The sequence below is a fragment of the Otolemur garnettii genome, unplaced genomic scaffold, assembly GCF_000181295.1.
Source record: "Otolemur garnettii isolate 467f Iridium unplaced genomic scaffold, OtoGar3 scaffold00050, whole genome shotgun sequence".
NCBI lineage: Eukaryota > Metazoa > Chordata > Mammalia > Primates > Galagidae > Otolemur > Otolemur garnettii.
In genome coordinates, this window is record NW_003852445.1 from 598,744 (window position 1) to 614,992 (window position 16,249).

Genomic DNA, 16,249 nt, shown 5'->3' on the forward strand with positions numbered 1-16,249 from the left:
ATATAAGTAGAAAACTTATTTTTTACTTGGTCATATTTCTTAAGATGTGGCATAGCAAACATAAAAAATGCATAAACAAAGAATGTATGTATATAATGAATGTTCAGGAAAAAGAATATAAGACACTCAACCCCTTCAGTAATGAGGGACACGTACAACAAAGAGGCAGAGTCTCACATAGTACTGTTTGGAATGCAAATTGGAACAAGCATTGTACATATCCTACTAATCAGCAAATTCCTCTCCTGGGTCTATTCTTTAAAGAAACTCTTTGACTTGTGCATTGGGTATAACAATGTTCATTGTAGTACTGTTTGTAATAGCCAGAAACTCAAAACAGGTGAAAACAGCGATTGTTAGGGAAGTTGATAGATGTGTAATGCACTTGAATATTGGAAGATGCTGCAGCTTTGAAAACAGGTGGGTTCCCAGAAATAATGCTGAACAAAAACTTAAAGTGACAGTTTGTCACTTGAAGGGATATAGGACATAGTATATAGTATAATTCCACTTAAATAAAGTTCAAAATTGTCAGAATAAAGCAATACATTCAGAGACCAATACCTAAGTGAAAAAACTATAAAACAGGAGAATGAATATTACTAACATCATTAATCACTGAGAAAAAAAAACAATAAAAAAAAACAAAAAAAAATAAGAAAAAAAGAGTGCGACACTGCCACACAGGGCGCTCAGAACAGCGAGACCCACAGATCTCCCCCACACAAAAAACAAAAATCCTCTATGTCTACAGTCCCCAATCCCCAAGGTACCAGTCTGTGACCTGTTAGGAACCAGGCTTCACATTAGGAGGCGAGTGGCAGCTGAGCAAGTGAAGCTTCATCTGTATTTACAGCCGCTCCACATTGCTTACATCATTGCCTGCACTCTGCCTCTTGTCAGATAAGCGGCATCATGAGATTCTCAGAGGAGCACAAACCCTACTGTAAACTGCACATGTGAGGGATCTAGGTTGGATCCTTATGAACATCTAATGCCTGATGACATGAGGTGGTGTGATGCATTTGAATCATCCTGAATCTCCCCCATCTCCTCCCACCGGCTTATCTTCCACGAAACCAGTCCCTGGTGCCCAAAAGGTTGCTCTAAGTGACACAACCAAGGAAAACTAGTTTAAGCAACATTGTACTGGACAGTATGGTCTTAATGAAATATGTTGAGCACCTCCTGATGTATTTTCTATCTTCCATTGAATTTGTGGAGATACTATATACATGCGTTTTTAGGGGAAATAAGCAACGCTATTGAAAAGGCATGGGAGAAAAGTCCCAGGAAGTTTTGCTAACCAGTTTCCTAGGCTGGTGAAGAGTTATTGATCTACCTGCAGGACAGCCTCCATTTCCTTCTTAGGTTGTGGGTGGAAGGACACTTACGGTGTGTTGATGACCAAGCGGTCCCACTGCCCCTTGATGTCATCTTCGGAAGGTTGTTCCGTGATATACAGGCCATCAAACTCCAGCTTCCTGGCAATTTCTTTTTCCCTTTTGAATACCACCAAAGGGACCTAGAGCAGCAAGACACAGGTGACTCAGAGAAGGCTTTGTGATTAAAGCATCTGCTTCCAGGCATTTGTCACAGAGTAACTTTCCAATTTCAAAGTGACAGTCTCCATAAGGTAGGATTCTTAGGGTGGAATCTAAAGTCAAATAAATCTCTTCTCACTTGTTTGGGCTAGTATACTTGCCTCCCCAAAGGCTGATCTGATTTGGGCCACCCTTTAACATTTCAGTTACATAGCTGACATTAATATAAACTAGACTCCCTGGCCAATCCCAGTGAGAGGCCTGGTGAGAAGTGCCAAGCCCCAAGACCAACTGAGCAAGATATCCTAAGACTCATAGGCTATAATTGAACCAAGACTTAGAATTATTATTCTAATTACTATTCTAGAATAGATTGGCCAGCCACAGGAATATGGTGAAATGTTTCAGCCCTCTTCAATGTCCAAGGTCAAACCCATCTTGTGCTTTGAAGTTTAGGTAATGAAACACAGTTTGATTAGAATGAGAGGGTGCAGGAGACTCTGTACACAGTCTTTTGGTATTGAAGTTTTCTCCCTGAGGTTCTTTGCCTAGGAGCTCCTGCTAGGCAACAGCGCACTTATTTTGTTTTCTACTAACCACTCCTCATTCTCTTACAATGTGGCTTTAATTTTAGAATAGATATGGTGACATGCTCTAAAGACCTACCAACCCAAGGGGACTGTAGAAAGGGACAGGAAGATAACCGCTCACCCCAACCATCACTGAGCGTTCTCAACACTTCCAACACAGGACAGAGTTACTAGGTCAAAGGAAACTGCTGAAATCCCAGGAAATGACAGACTTGCTCTGCCCAGGAAAGCCTAATTCAGACAGAGCCAGGTCTGGGATGTCACTGTTTACTTGGCAACAGCTTTGAGACCTTGGTCTCCAAACTCTGCCTCAAAACTCATGACGGGCACAAAGCCCACACTATTTCCAAAACAAGGAAAAAACACAGATACTAATTTGTAAAGAGTGACCTCTTGCCATTTTTCTTTAAACCAACAAAATGACATTGAGGAAATAAAAGCCTAATGGTAGGAAGGTGGAAAGGATAAGACAGGCACCATAAACCGCAAGGGGCAGTGACGCTGTGGCAGGGGAGGTGAGACTCCAGCCACAGTGCTATGTTTTGAAATGATTCTGACGAACAATGAGAACACCAAGTTTTAGGTAACACTGGAGATCTCAGGGACTGAAAGCATTAGGACTTTGTATACTCTTGTAAGCAGAACTTGCACATTTTTCTTCCTAAGATAGCATTTTGTTTTGATTTTCTCTAGGTCACCCGTATATATGCACCCCATCCACCAAGCTGAACTCTAGGATCTCTAAGTAAAGGACAGTAGCTTGCACATATTAATCCACTTATTCCTCCAACAAAACTCTATTTGCTGTTATTATTATAACGCTAATTTTTACAGATTAAGAGACACAGGACCAGGGAGGTTAAGTGGCAGAGCTGTGAGTCCAGCCCAGGCAGCCAGGCTCCTGAATCCACACTTTCATAGTTACAATGGAGTCCTCAGTGTGGTTCAAGGCACACAGTCTCTCCAGGAAGGTCCTTGGACTTCCTATATGGTACCATAGATCACTGAGAGAAGAAGGGAACACAAGGATGGGAATATATTTTCTGGACTCTTCCCAGGAAGACTGATGGCTTGGTGTGTAACTCAGGAGGCCTCCTATGCAGGAGAAGGTAGAAAAAATGTAATGAGAAAAATAAAATCATGATGTAGTGGAACGAGAACTGGACTTAGGACACTAAAATGGAAGGATTGACGACTGATACACCGTAATATGTACATACCTATACAAAGATGGCCCCAGTGGACCGTGCTCCCTAGTATTCATGCTCTTGGATACCCACCTCCTGCCATGCAACAGTGAATCTGGGCTGGACTGCGACTTGCTTCAACAAACAGCCACTGGTAGGACTTAAGAAGGGCTAGTGTCTTCCCCAGTTGTGCTCTTTCTGGAAACCCCAAGCCATCATGCAAGAGTTTCAGCTGCCCCACTAGAGAGGTCATGCAGAGAGGCCACATGGAGAGGGAGAACTCAGAGAGACAGGCCCACCTGCCTGAGTTGAGCCAGCTTCCCAGCTGACCCCTACCCAGCTGCCAGGCATGGCAATGTGCCAGCTTGGCCATTCTAGCCTACCTGAGCACCCAGCTGGCTTTAGGCACCACCCACAGAACCAGAGAGAGAAAATAGGTGTCTTAACCACTAAGCTTGGGAGTGGTTTGTTATGCAGCAGTGGATAACTGAAACAGGAACATGTCAGTAAGCTCTCTTCTGAGAACTCAAATGGTCACAACCTAATGAAAAAATATTTTTATATAAAAATATCAACATCAATTAGAGATCAGAAGAACCTCTCACAGATAAATAGCTCTCTGAGTGACTTAGCCTGATGACTCTAATTTTGTGAAATACAAAAGGTGCCTGTGATGAGGTGCTGAGCAAGGCTTCTCCAACGCGGATGTGCACACAAAGCACCCGGAACCATGTTAAGCTGTAGGTTCTGATTTATAAGGCCTGTGATTGGGGCTGAGCTTCTGCAGGTCTAGGCAGCTCCCAGGGGACTGTTGCTGCTCCACGGACCTGACTCTATCAGCAAAGTATTAGCGCAAAGTGCTGGCTGGGCTCAGAACTGACACTTGTGGCTTGAGGAATCATTAGACCCAGAGAGATGAGCAGCTCACCTTCAAGCAGTAGTAGCCCACCACGCAGACTAGAGAGATGATTGTGTGAATGACGGCCAGGGCCCGCAGGGTGGGCGCCATGTATCCAGTGCTCTCCTGCAGGACAAAGAACACCATCGCTTCCTCCTCTTCCTCATCATTAAAGGAATTCCACAGGTTCGTAACGTCCTCCGTGTCTTCTTCTAAAGGTTCTTCTGTCACCTGGCCCAAAGACAGATTCACTCATAAACATCAGAAAGAGCCTCGGCCACTGGACGCTCCCCACATATTTTATATTGTTAGTGTATGCTATGCAAGTAGTAGTGACTGAACGTTACCAGCTGTATGATAAGGTTTTTAGGTAACTTATTACTAAGAATCTCCCAGTATCTCTAATAATTGCCATCACAAATTTTAAGAAGAGACAAAATCTGTCTGCTTGAAAATAGAGCAAAAAATTAAAATTAGGCATTCTGGGAGGCTGAGGCATGTAGACCACCTGAGCTCAGGAAGTCAAGACCAGCCTGAGAAAGAGTAAGACCCCATCTCTACTAAAAATAGAAAAACTAGCCAGGCGTTGTGGGCTTGGAGGACTTACAGGCCAAGCTACTGGGGGTGGGGTGGGGTGGGTGGATGAGAAAAGAGGATCACTTGAGCCCAAGACTTAGAGGTTGCTGTGAGCTATGACACCGCAGTGAGACTCTATCTCAAAACAAACAAACAAAACCCCAAACATTAAAATTAGGGATTTTCTACTACATATGTCATGATCCCTGTGCCACAGGAGGGAATCTCTGAAATGCTGTGTGGCCTGGGAGGCAGCAAAGACATAAGCCCATGCCTACATGTCCACATACACACTCAGTATCTTCTTTCTGAGATGCTATTTACTTTCGTGGCTTCAGCTGCAATTCTCATACATACAGATGACCGTCAGTTCTACGCCTTGGAGGCTTTTATCCTGTAGCTGCAACTACCTGCTTGGCTCCTTCCACCCAAATGGCTGTCTGGAGTCACCTCAACCTCACTCTGTTTGTTTATTGTTTTGTTTTTGAGACACAGTCTCACTCTTCACCCTGGGTAGAGTGCCATGGTATCATTGTAGCTCATAGCAACCTCAGACGCCTGGGTTCAAGTGATCCTCTTGCCTTAGCCTTCTGAGTAGCTGGGACTACAGGTGCCCACCACAACACCTGGTTGGTTTTTTTATTTTTAGTAGAGACAGGGTCTCACTCTTGCTCAGGCTGGTCTTGAACTCCTGAGATGAAGCAATCCACCTGCCTCAGCCTCTCTAAGTGCTTAGATTATAGGCATGAGCCACTGTGCCTGGCCTCTCAGTATGTTTAAAGCCCAACTTGACCATACCTGACTATAGACTTCCATTTCCTCCCCTAAGGGCAACAGAAAGCCATTACCTTATCAAATTGAAAGCTGATATGGATAAAATAATGTTTTACAAAAATTGGATTGGTGGTTAAATAAAAAGGGAGAGAGGCATGAGAGAGAAAAGCCAGTTAAAGCCTATGCCAAGGATGCAGGGCCATTCATTAATTCATTCCACTAGCTATTACTGCATGGACAGCATGTAAGACCCACTTGCCAATCAATGTTCTAAATCTTCCTTTATCTCTGGCGACCCTCTCTTCCCAGCTCCCGTTAATTATTTCTTCATATTGATTCTAGCACATGGGACAACTGTAATGGCTCTCAGTTGCCTTATCCCTCAAGGAAAGAACTGCATTTATTACTCATCTTGAAATACCCTGTAGTTCCTAAGGTAGGGTCTAGCTAGCACATGGATTACAACAAATATTTGAAGACTGAATTAAGTAATGACTGAAATAAACCTGAGCAATTTAAATGGTCCCCTAAATGGCTCTCTTGCCATTCTTCTCATTGCTAAAGATTGTATCTTTTTTAGAAGCCAATGGCTTAGAAATGTCCTCAGCTGTTATAATTTTTGCTATAATTAACAGTATAACTCCAGTTACATTTTTTTCTGTATGTAGAATACTTAGCATATAGCATATTTAGCAAATAACTCCCGAATGAAATATCACCTTATAAAAAAGCAGGATGAAGTTGATAGCGAAGGCTACAAACAGAGCAAGGAACCTCAGGTTGTAGAAATTCCTGGCCAGGTAGTGCTGAAAAGGAAAGGACAGGCAAAAGTGGAAGAGCTTCAGGAGGGAGAGAGCGCATCCTTCTCCCACACAGTATCCCTTCTGGTGATATGTGCACACAGGACTAGCCCTCCCCTTTGCTGACCACTCCTCTAGGGCAATCCTGGTCTTCTTAACACAGGCACGACTTATTTGAAAGGAATGGGAAATGTTGATACTTGAAAAATTGCTTAGAAGGATGCTCAAAAGAACCCTGCTCTGGCTTATCTCTTAGGGAACCAGATGCCCAAACACAGCAGGAGCAGAGGACTCCAGCACTGCCTTGAAGGCGCTTTGTGTGTGTGTGTTTTCATGATCACTGAACACAGGAAGTAGTCTATTTGGAAATCATGTGTGATCTAGGCCCATGAAAGACTCCTGCAACCACCATCCTGGACACAGCCAGTTTGTGGCCTAGAGTCCTCCTCCCTTTGTACATTACAGCCCCAGGAGGCTTTTCCTCTCTCTTCTCAGGGGCACCATTTCCATTCCCACTGCCATCTTCCCAGGAAAAGTCAGCACTTGAAGGCTGGAATGGTAGCTTTGTGGGCCAAGTTTTTAAACTCTCTGTGGGGGCCCCTCAGTACTGGTGCCAGGGAAGGTGTGGTCCTGGCTGTAAGCCATGGTATCTCAGTGGGCAATTCATCAAACAATATTATCAGTCCTGCTGAGGTTTGAATTAAATGTAGAAAGCTTCAGAGGACTAGCATGGGAGGCCAGCCTAGAACAGAAAAATTCTTTCTGTATCCCACACGATCAAACTACTTTTGAGCTTTTGGACCAGGATTGGCTGAATCCCCACATAACAAACATAAAGGACCACCCAGAAAGAGGTGTTCCTGCTCTCTTGGAGAGGATACCTCCCTGCTGGGCAGAGCTGCTGGAGGGCTGTGGCTTTTTCCAGATTATCCCATCTTTCTTTCCCTCCAACACAAAAGGAGCAGGTAGATAAGTGGGAAGAAAAGAAGAGGAAGGACAGGAAGGAGAGGAAGCAGAATTAACTACAGGGTGAAAGGAATCAGCAGCAGGTCTCTGTGGCCTGCCCAGGCCAATGTGCCCCTGGGAATAGGGCTGGAGCGCTTACCAGTAACTTGGTCTGATAGATTTCCAGCCCTTTAAAGAAATTGGCCATGAAGGCTTCTGGCTTCTCAGCCTTCTGACCATGCCGCCGCTTCCTTCGTTTGGCCACCTCTGCCCACAGGTGCTCGGCTGGCTCCTCCTCTTCCTCTTTGTCCTCCTTCTCTCCGTCTTCCATGCTGTAGGAAGGCAAAGCCCACTTAGAGGGGGACAAAGGTAGGCCTGGCTAAGGAAAGGAGACTGAACTAGAGAGAAACCTGGGTTCACAAGAGCAGGAGGTGGAGTCATTGTCAAAGGGTAGAACCCTCAGGTCATTATCAACCCACAGTGGCTGAACATCTCATACAGATTTCATGAGTGGTGACCACTTTGATGAGCGAGGTCATAGGCTACATCGGTTATATGCAAGCCTCTACTCTTTTCTGAAATTAGACTTAGCAATTTTTTTTTCCCTTCAGAAAAGTTGTCTTATTTTCAAAGCCTTCTTGAATGTTAGTAAGGGTACCTGCTCTTCTAAGCCTACAGCAAGGCCTAATAATGCACGAAAGAGTATAATGCAGGCCTGACATGTAATAAGTATTCAGAAAGTATTAGAGCTCGTCATCACTAATGTTACATGAGGTTGCAAAGTATAGGTGTTTGATCATTTGTTTGGCCAGACAGTGAATCCAGTCTACTACCGAGACTATAAAGTTATTAAGATTAATAGAATGTGTTATTATGTAACTGGGGTAAAAGAAAATAAACCTAGGGCTTATGGAATATACATTGTTTCCAGCAATAGAAAAGCAATATGATAATAGATGCTGTTGAGAACTATCTGCCATAACTATTAGAGTAGTTGACGCTGCCAAAAACTTACTCTGCCTTCTCAGAGTCTGCTTTTCCTTCTGCTTCACGCACTGCCTTCATCTCTGCTGCCTAGACAAAAACAACCAGTCAAGGTTTCTTCAAAGAAGGGTGGTCGTGAAGATCAGCCACATTGTTGGCCATTTTCTGCTTGGTCACAAATCGCAATGGCTTATTGTGTTTCTGCTTCTCTCGGAATCACTGAATGTGAGCGCCCTGCTATGTATCAAGTGACTCAAGAGATGCTAAGACAAAGGTTTCAAGCTTGAAAACTCAACTTCCCTCCTATTATTTATTCAACTTCAGAAGAAACGTGTAGGACACCGTGGGAGTCCAGGGCAGTGGTCCCACTGCCCAGGGGATCAGACCGGCTTCCCAGACAGGGCTTCCTGCCTTGCCTTCTGGCCTCTTGCCACTGCTCTAATCCCTGTGCTGGAGGCCTCTGCACTCAGAATAGAATTCAAGCTCTTTACGAAGGCCTAGGAGCCCTGCACGATCCTGGCCTTTCTCTCTTTCCTCATCTCATGTCACTTATTTCCAACACTCAAACATGCAGACCTCCCTTCCTTTCCTGGAACATACTGAATTTTCTTGCACTCCAAGGCCTGGCTGCCCACATCCTCTGCCTGGAGTATGACCGCCCAGCTTTTTGGTTGCTTGCCATGTATGCTTCAGGACTCAGCTCAGAGGACACCTTTTCGGAAGCCTCTTGGACCACCCTATGTTTAGTGGGCCTGTGTTCCCTCTGCAACACATTAGCACATTAATTTATTCTAATATGTGGCAAAAATGGTAAATATCTTATTTTTTGTCTTGACTAGACGTTAAGCTCTATGAAAGCAAAAATATTTCTCTTTTTAACCAATGTATTCTCATATCCTAGAACATAGTGTGGCATACAAGGTTGGGCAATTAGGTTTGCAAACTCATCCTAGAAAAATTGCATCGAAGGGTGGACTAGGCTCTGGCACTGGTGCAAAGCTTCCCAAGGGGAGTACTTTGAAGGTGACCATAGTGATATTTAGCAATGAGGTATGTAGCCCTTTTTTTTAGGATGAGTTTGCAAACCCTATTATGTATCAAACTCTGGGCTACATCAGACTTAATAATATTATAAGGATGCCTATGGTCAGATGCGTCCCTCCCTGGCTCTTCAAACCAAGTTAGTGCTCTCTCCTGTGCATTTCCCTAGTATCCAACAGTCTCCTTCCTAGAATCCTTCATACTTGTCCAGTGTCTATGTTCTCTATAAGTTAACTATAGGGACCATGCATTTCTCATTCACTGCTGTATCCCCAGAGCTGAAAACACTAACAAATGCACATTAATTTTTCTACAAACAATAACAGACTCTGATGTCTTCACACTTTTCTCTTTGATGCTAGGATGACACTGTAAGTTGGATGCTGCAAAGAGAGGGACACACCCTTCTGTGGCCAAGGGGTTTAGAATTACTGCTATCTTGTTCACTTGATCTAGTAGACTGACTCAAAGAACTAACTGAATAGTGGTGCATCACTAGATAAAAATGCCCCAAGCATTATCCATAGTCGGGAAGCTATGCCAATCATTCAATATTATTTGGACTTTTTTAGGACACTGTAGAAGTGCTGTCTCCCACGATAGGTCTCCCCTTAGGTTGTAGTTGGTTTTCTACACTTCCAGTTCACTGAATGAATCTGTGTGCCATGAGAGTTAACTTTTTAATAGATGTTGGAAGCAAATAGGGGGTCTGAGACCATTATGTTTGAACTCTACAATGTAAACTAGAACAGCACCCAAGGACTAGAAACTGAGACAACCCTCTAAGTCTTGATTTCCCCCAACATGGCAGAGCTGGGATGATTAGATTGGGAGAATGACAGCAGAGTTGTGTCCAATACAGTGTTGGCTCCTGGGCAAATGCTGTCAGTATGGATTGCAAGAGAGGGTGGCAAGTCTTTTTCTGGGGATGAAGATGATAGGAACGAAGTGTGCTTACCTGTGCTTTCCTTTTCTTCCGTACAGTACTCTCTAATGTGGGGGGCTCGTCCTTGCCAATAATTTCAGAGAGGTCACCCAAACCCACTTCGGGCCCATGCTTTAAGCTACCTTCCTTCTTTGGGTGCAGTCCAAAGAGGTCTGACATGTCTGCATCTCCCTTCTCACCCTTTACAAAGTGCACCAGTTCAGCTGTGATACCCGGCTCAGTCACTTCGGCCCTCTCCACCTCCATAGCATCCTCATGGATACCAAATTGGGTCGGGTCAGGCATGTCACCCAGGATCTTGGTCACTCTGATGTTCTTTGCCCCTTCTACTAGGCCCCCTCCAAACACTGTGCTCCACAGGATCTGAAAGATCCCTCCCAATATGGCGAAGAACAGCTGGAAGATCCCCATGAACAATGTCCAGAAGAAAGAGAAGAACACCTTCACCAGCTCCTTTGCGGTCATCTTTTTCACGTTCCTGTATTGCTTCCTGAGGTTCTTCAGGGAGGCCTTCCTCAGAAAGCTGGAGATGTTTCTCTTCACTGAGGCGCAGGCCATGGCAAATGCTGAGATAGGCTCAAAACACTTGTCTTCCTCCTCTTCGCCTTCAATTTCTAACGTGTAAGAAGGGTCTTCCTCTTCCTCCTCCTCTGGCCTGTCAGCGGAGTCAGATTCAGAGATCTGAGATGCTAACTGCATCTCAAAGATCGTGTCCTCGCAGAAGTTCACGAACAGCTCCATCTTCTCCTGCTCTCCACCTTCGTTGACAACATCAAAGATGAATTGTCTCTTTGATTCCTTCACCTGAGGCTTCTCCCACTGAGTCCGACTCGATTCACTGATCTCAAAATAAACACGCTCGATTTTCTTGGCCCCACCCATGATCTCGATCCGTCCTAGGTATGGTTCAAAGTAATTCAGCACACTTTCTGCCGGGCCCAGCAGACACTTCAGGCGAGAGTCATTTGGCATGTGCTCAGAAAGATTTGTCAACAACACTGCCACATTGAACCCTATGTCCTTGGCCGGCTCATGGAACCGGTCTACAAAATCAATGTAATTAAACATGTCATTCTCATCAGCTTCTGCGCATGAAAGGAGAAAGTCAATCTCTGACTGTGTGTACTGTTTTTGCCCTTCCATGGCCTTCTGGAATTCTTTTTTGGAGATAATCCCTTTACCGTCTTGGTCATATTCTTTGAAGGTATCTGAGCTGGTTAAGTCTTTAAGTTTCAAGAACATATCAAAGAATTTCAAGATCATTTCTACATTGGTAGATGATTCTACCAGTGTGTCAACCATCTGCTTGCCAATAGTTCCATTTACCACATTCCCTGTGAGGCAGGTTCAAAAAGACATATAGATACATAAATAAACCCAAGCCATCATGTAACTTGTCAGGTAGCTATTTTTAGAAGACTTATGTGCCAAATTAATTAGTTCTTTTCTGACCGTGATGATTTAGAGATGGGTAGGAGGGAGCAGCAAGCCGTAAAGACTACACCACTAGGAGCCAAGGGGGGAAGAAACAGAGGGAAGGAGGAGATGGTTGCACCACTGCCTTTCATCAGGCCTGGGGCCTGGGAAGTGGTGTCATTATCAGATTCCTGGGGACACATAGGGATACGCGGTGTCCCTCTCATCCCCTTAGACCCAGGAGGGTGCCCCACTAGATGGCTGGCGTACACACCAGCAGTCAGATGTGTTGAAAAGCAATGGGGAGAGGAGAGGATGGGGAACAGCAAAGCTTGGAGGTTTTCCCCAGTTCATTCTGGCTTTCCTACTGATATCAAATGCATTGATTTTAGGCGTCACCCATTTAAAACCATGTGCCCCTCACTCTTTTTTTGTTTGTTTCAGAAAATTTGGCTTTCTGACCAATATCACATGGTACCAGTGACCTGTCAGAAGGATAATCTGCGTGATTAGTAAGGTTAGTGCTTAGACCGGTTACAGTTGTGTGAATGCCTAGTTATACCAAACAGCCCAACCTTCCAGGAGGGACAGAAGCATCACCACCATGTCCTGAAGGAGATCCAAGAGTTCCTTCAGCAGCTCGATCTGACTGGAATCCTAGAACAGAAACAGGAGATACCCCTGAGCTAACTGATCCCTCAGCAAAGTTCAGGGCAGTGAGCAAGAAGAGGCTGCTCTGGAAAGGTTAGGTGAAGGCTGCGCGGTGGGGGGCCGAGCTCCCTTCTATTGTGAATGACGTCTTGTCATCCACTGCAGCACCAGGAGACTCACTGTGGCGGGATGCCCTGCTAGAGCTCCTTTTCATTTTTCCTTTTATCAGCACAGATATATTAGTTGTTGTCCAAAACTACTGAACAACCCAATCCAGCAGAGAGCCTTTAGATATTTCTAGTAGTTTCTGTCGTCATTTTCTAGAGAATCGCCAGGGAGCTTTATGAGAATACTGTGGCAATCCAGTTAAAGCATCAAGGTCATAATCACCCAGTGGGTTCTCCTTTCTTTCTGCATTAATTTAGATTCTCTTGATTCTAGTTGGTGGTGATCTGGGTGCCACTGGTCCCTTAAAATGGCATGTAATTGAAGCTATTCCTCTGGATGGTTTTGATACTAGTCTGTTTGGTTTTAATTTCAGCTGTACAGAAAGGGCATTGCTAAGTTAGCTCTGCGCTTTAGCTTTAAGTTAGCTTTATCCTGCATCACAACAGGAAACGATCCTTGAAGATCCAAGGTGGGTAATCTGAGGGTGCGATTAAAAGATGTATTCTAGGTCATATTTCTTCTATAGACTCCCTCAGAACAAACCATAGCTCTGTGCCTAGCTCTTCAAATGTCAGAGGAATTCTCCCCCATCTATGGGGTCATAGGTCTATATGAAATATCATAGAAGTATAGAGTATCACAGCTGGGAAAAGACCTCAAAGATTATCTGTTTTAACTCTGGATGTTTTATAGATGGTGAAACCAGAAACCAGCAGGGGTAAGTGACTTTCTGAAAGTCACCAGTGGGTAGGTGGTAGGACTAAGGCTCTTGTCTCCAGAGCCTCTGCACCACTGGCCCAGCTGACAGAGGAGTGGACCTACAACTGTCAAATTAGCAGCCCTCCCATGAACTCTCTCCTCCCATAAGGCCAGAGTCAAAAGGGGAAAAATGAAAGAGTTAAACAGCACATTCCAGAGGAGAGGAGGCAGATGTGACAGCCTTGAACGTTTTAGAGAGACATTATTCAAATTAAAGCTGCAAATGTTACTCTAATCAGCTGAAACACATCCTGAAGGTCTCCTTCATGGGTTGCCATGGAGAGAGGTGATAAACTACTACCTAAGCTACGTTTATTTGTTCATAATAAATGCTCTGAGTGGTTCTGATTCATCTTGCCAGAGAGATGGGGAGTGAGGAGGAGAAGCAGAGACGGGGAGGGAGGAGGATGCAGAGATGAGAGAAGAAGGGGTGTGTGGATTACAGAGACATGCAACGTTGGACAGAGCAAATGGGGCTGATAGGCAGAGTGTTGATAGGCAGACAAAACAGTAACAAGGAAGCAGAAAGGATTCGCACCATAGAAAGCAGATGTCAAGGTAGTAATATTGTGCAAAGGGTGGGCTGGTGGGACACAAGGAAGGAAGCCGCATTCATGCAGAAGCCTGCCTGGGACCCCTCCCCGCTGACACATTCATTTCTCTCTCCCATGTTGGCCCTTAGTTTTAAAAATGAGGCCTAATGTGAATGGCTTTTCCAGCCTTTGATCAAGCAGCCACATCCACAATGGGAATCCCAAGGGGTGACACGTGCAGGGAACTGGCCACAGTACCTGGGAGAGCTTCATCTGCATGTTAGCAAACACGTGGAGGAAGCCGACCACTGCGTCCCACAGCCTGCTGTGAGCCAGGCTCTGCTGGTTCCCAACACAAGGGCCCTGGGGAGAGGAGGACATTCTTATTTCACTTCCATGTCACAAACTGCTCTGAAGCCTGCTCTCACAAGAGCACTTCATACCCCCTTATCTGGGCAGATACTACTTTGTAAACAGCATGTGTTTTGTAGCTCAGTATTTCCCCAGGATATTGGGACTTCTTTTCCCTGATTATAAAAATACCACATCTAGGAAAAACCACTAGGGATTTCACAGTCCCTTGATTTTTATTTAGCTGCAGAGTAAGTTCCTCAAATAAAACCTTACATGGAAGAACTATATTTAGTTAGTTTATTTATTTATTTATTTTGAGACAGTCTCACTTTGTGGCCCTCAGTCGAGTACCATGGTTTCATAGCTCACAGCAACCTCAAACTCTTGGGCCAAGTGATTCTCTTGCCTCAGCCTCCCAAATAGCTGGGACTACAGGCGCCTGCCACAATACCCAGCTATTGTTAGTGATGGGGGTCTGGCTCTTGCTCAGGCTGGTCTCTGACTCCTGAGCTCAAATAATCCACCCACTTCGGCCTGCCAGAGTGCTGAGATTACAGGCTTGAACTATGACATCATATTTAAGATAGCTAAGTGCTGTGGTTAGGGGCACTGGCACCCTGGCCCAGCTTGCCCACCCCTTGGCCTGAACAGTCTTTTGAGGAAGTCAGAGGCGTGGCAGAGCCCAGTTTGAAAACAGTCCCCTGTTTCCCCATTGTGTAGAGTCAAACTGCACATAAATGCTACAATGTAACTATCCAATCAAGTTAAGAAGACATCCGTGTACTAATCCTAGTGGTCAACCACTTCTGGGATTTTCCTATCATTAACATAAACTTTAGATATAAAACAATCCCTGGCTCAGCGCCTGTGGCTCAAGCGGCTAAGGCGCCAGCCACATACACCTAAGGTGGCGGGTTTGAATCCCCAGCCCGGGCCCGCCAAAACAACGATGGCTGCAACCAAAAAATGGCCAGGCGTTATGGCGGGCGCCTGTAGTCCCAGCTACTTGGGAGGCTGAGGCAGGAGACTCGCCTGAGCCCAGGAGTTGGAGGTTGCTGTGAGCGTGATGCCATGGCACTCTACCCAGGGAGACAGCTTGAGGCTCTGTCTCAAAAAAACCCAAAAAACAAACAAAAAAAACAATCCCTATCTTTTCTGAAAGCCAAACATAGACAATGATTTAATTACCAGTTTGCATTTTCCACACTAATAAACTTTCCTATTTTTTCTGAGACAGAGTCTCACTCTGTTGCTCTAGCTAGAGTGCAGTTGTGTTATCACAGATCACTACAACCTCCAACTCCTGGGCTCCAGTGATTCTTCTGCCTTAGCCTCCCTAGTAGCTGGAACCATAGGTGTGCACCGTGGTGCCTGGCTAATTTTTCCTATTTTTTGTAGAGAAGGGGTCTCACACTTGCTCAAGATGGTCTCAAATTCCTGGCCTCAAGCGATCCTCCCATCTTGGCCTGCCAGTGCTGGGATTGTAGGCATGACACACCATGCCTGGCGTTAACTGTCCTATTTTTGAAGATTGTTACTGAACCAACACTTCTTACCCTCTTTTTTTTATAGGCTATTCTTTTCCACCCTTACCAATCTCTAACTCGTTTTTCAATTAGAAAGTTGTAAAAGGCCCACAGATATTACCTTAAGATCTAGAAAAGTCTTGGCAGGATTTCCAAGAAGAGGGGAGCAAGAGAAATATTGCCTGCATCCCCAATCACATACGTTCGTTTTAGAAATCGGTGTTACTATACATCCCGTTTCTGATCCCTAACAGCCATTAGATTCTTTTTGTAACAAAACTAGTTGTTGAAAGAAACTCACATTCACCAAAAATGAGCTTCTCCTTTATATCTGGGCTACCTGCTCCATGGGAAATTCTGAAGATTAGGATGGGGTTTTGCAGAGATCGGATCAGACTGATCAAACTGTCAAATATGGTCAATGATCTCATCAGATGTATCACATTCTGTGAAAGTTCAGAGTAGTCACCTGTTCCTAGGTTTGTCTCTGTGTCCCTATCACCTGTTCCTAGGTTTGTCTCTCTGTGTCCCTATCACCTGTTCCTAGGTTTGTCTCT

General features: G+C 44.8%; 1 protein-coding gene across 1 annotated transcript in view; it reads right to left on the bottom strand.

Annotated features, from left to right (window-relative positions):
• Nucleotides 1–16,249, bottom strand: part of RYR3 (ryanodine receptor 3) — a 362,708-nt gene that overhangs the window by 12,473 nt on the left and 333,986 nt on the right. Inside the window, exons 87-94 of the mRNA XM_012806300.1 lie at nucleotides 14,071–14,175; nucleotides 12,277–12,358; nucleotides 10,298–11,619; nucleotides 8,330–8,388; nucleotides 7,475–7,646; nucleotides 6,289–6,375; nucleotides 4,250–4,450; nucleotides 1,395–1,525 (exon numbers count right to left, since the gene is read on the bottom strand). Coding sequence (XP_012661754.1) covers nucleotides 1,395–1,525; nucleotides 4,250–4,450; nucleotides 6,289–6,375; nucleotides 7,475–7,646; nucleotides 8,330–8,388; nucleotides 10,298–11,619; nucleotides 12,277–12,358; nucleotides 14,071–14,175 — 2,159 coding nt within the window. The remainder of the gene's footprint in view (nucleotides 1–1,394; nucleotides 1,526–4,249; nucleotides 4,451–6,288; nucleotides 6,376–7,474; nucleotides 7,647–8,329; nucleotides 8,389–10,297; nucleotides 11,620–12,276; nucleotides 12,359–14,070; nucleotides 14,176–16,249) is intronic.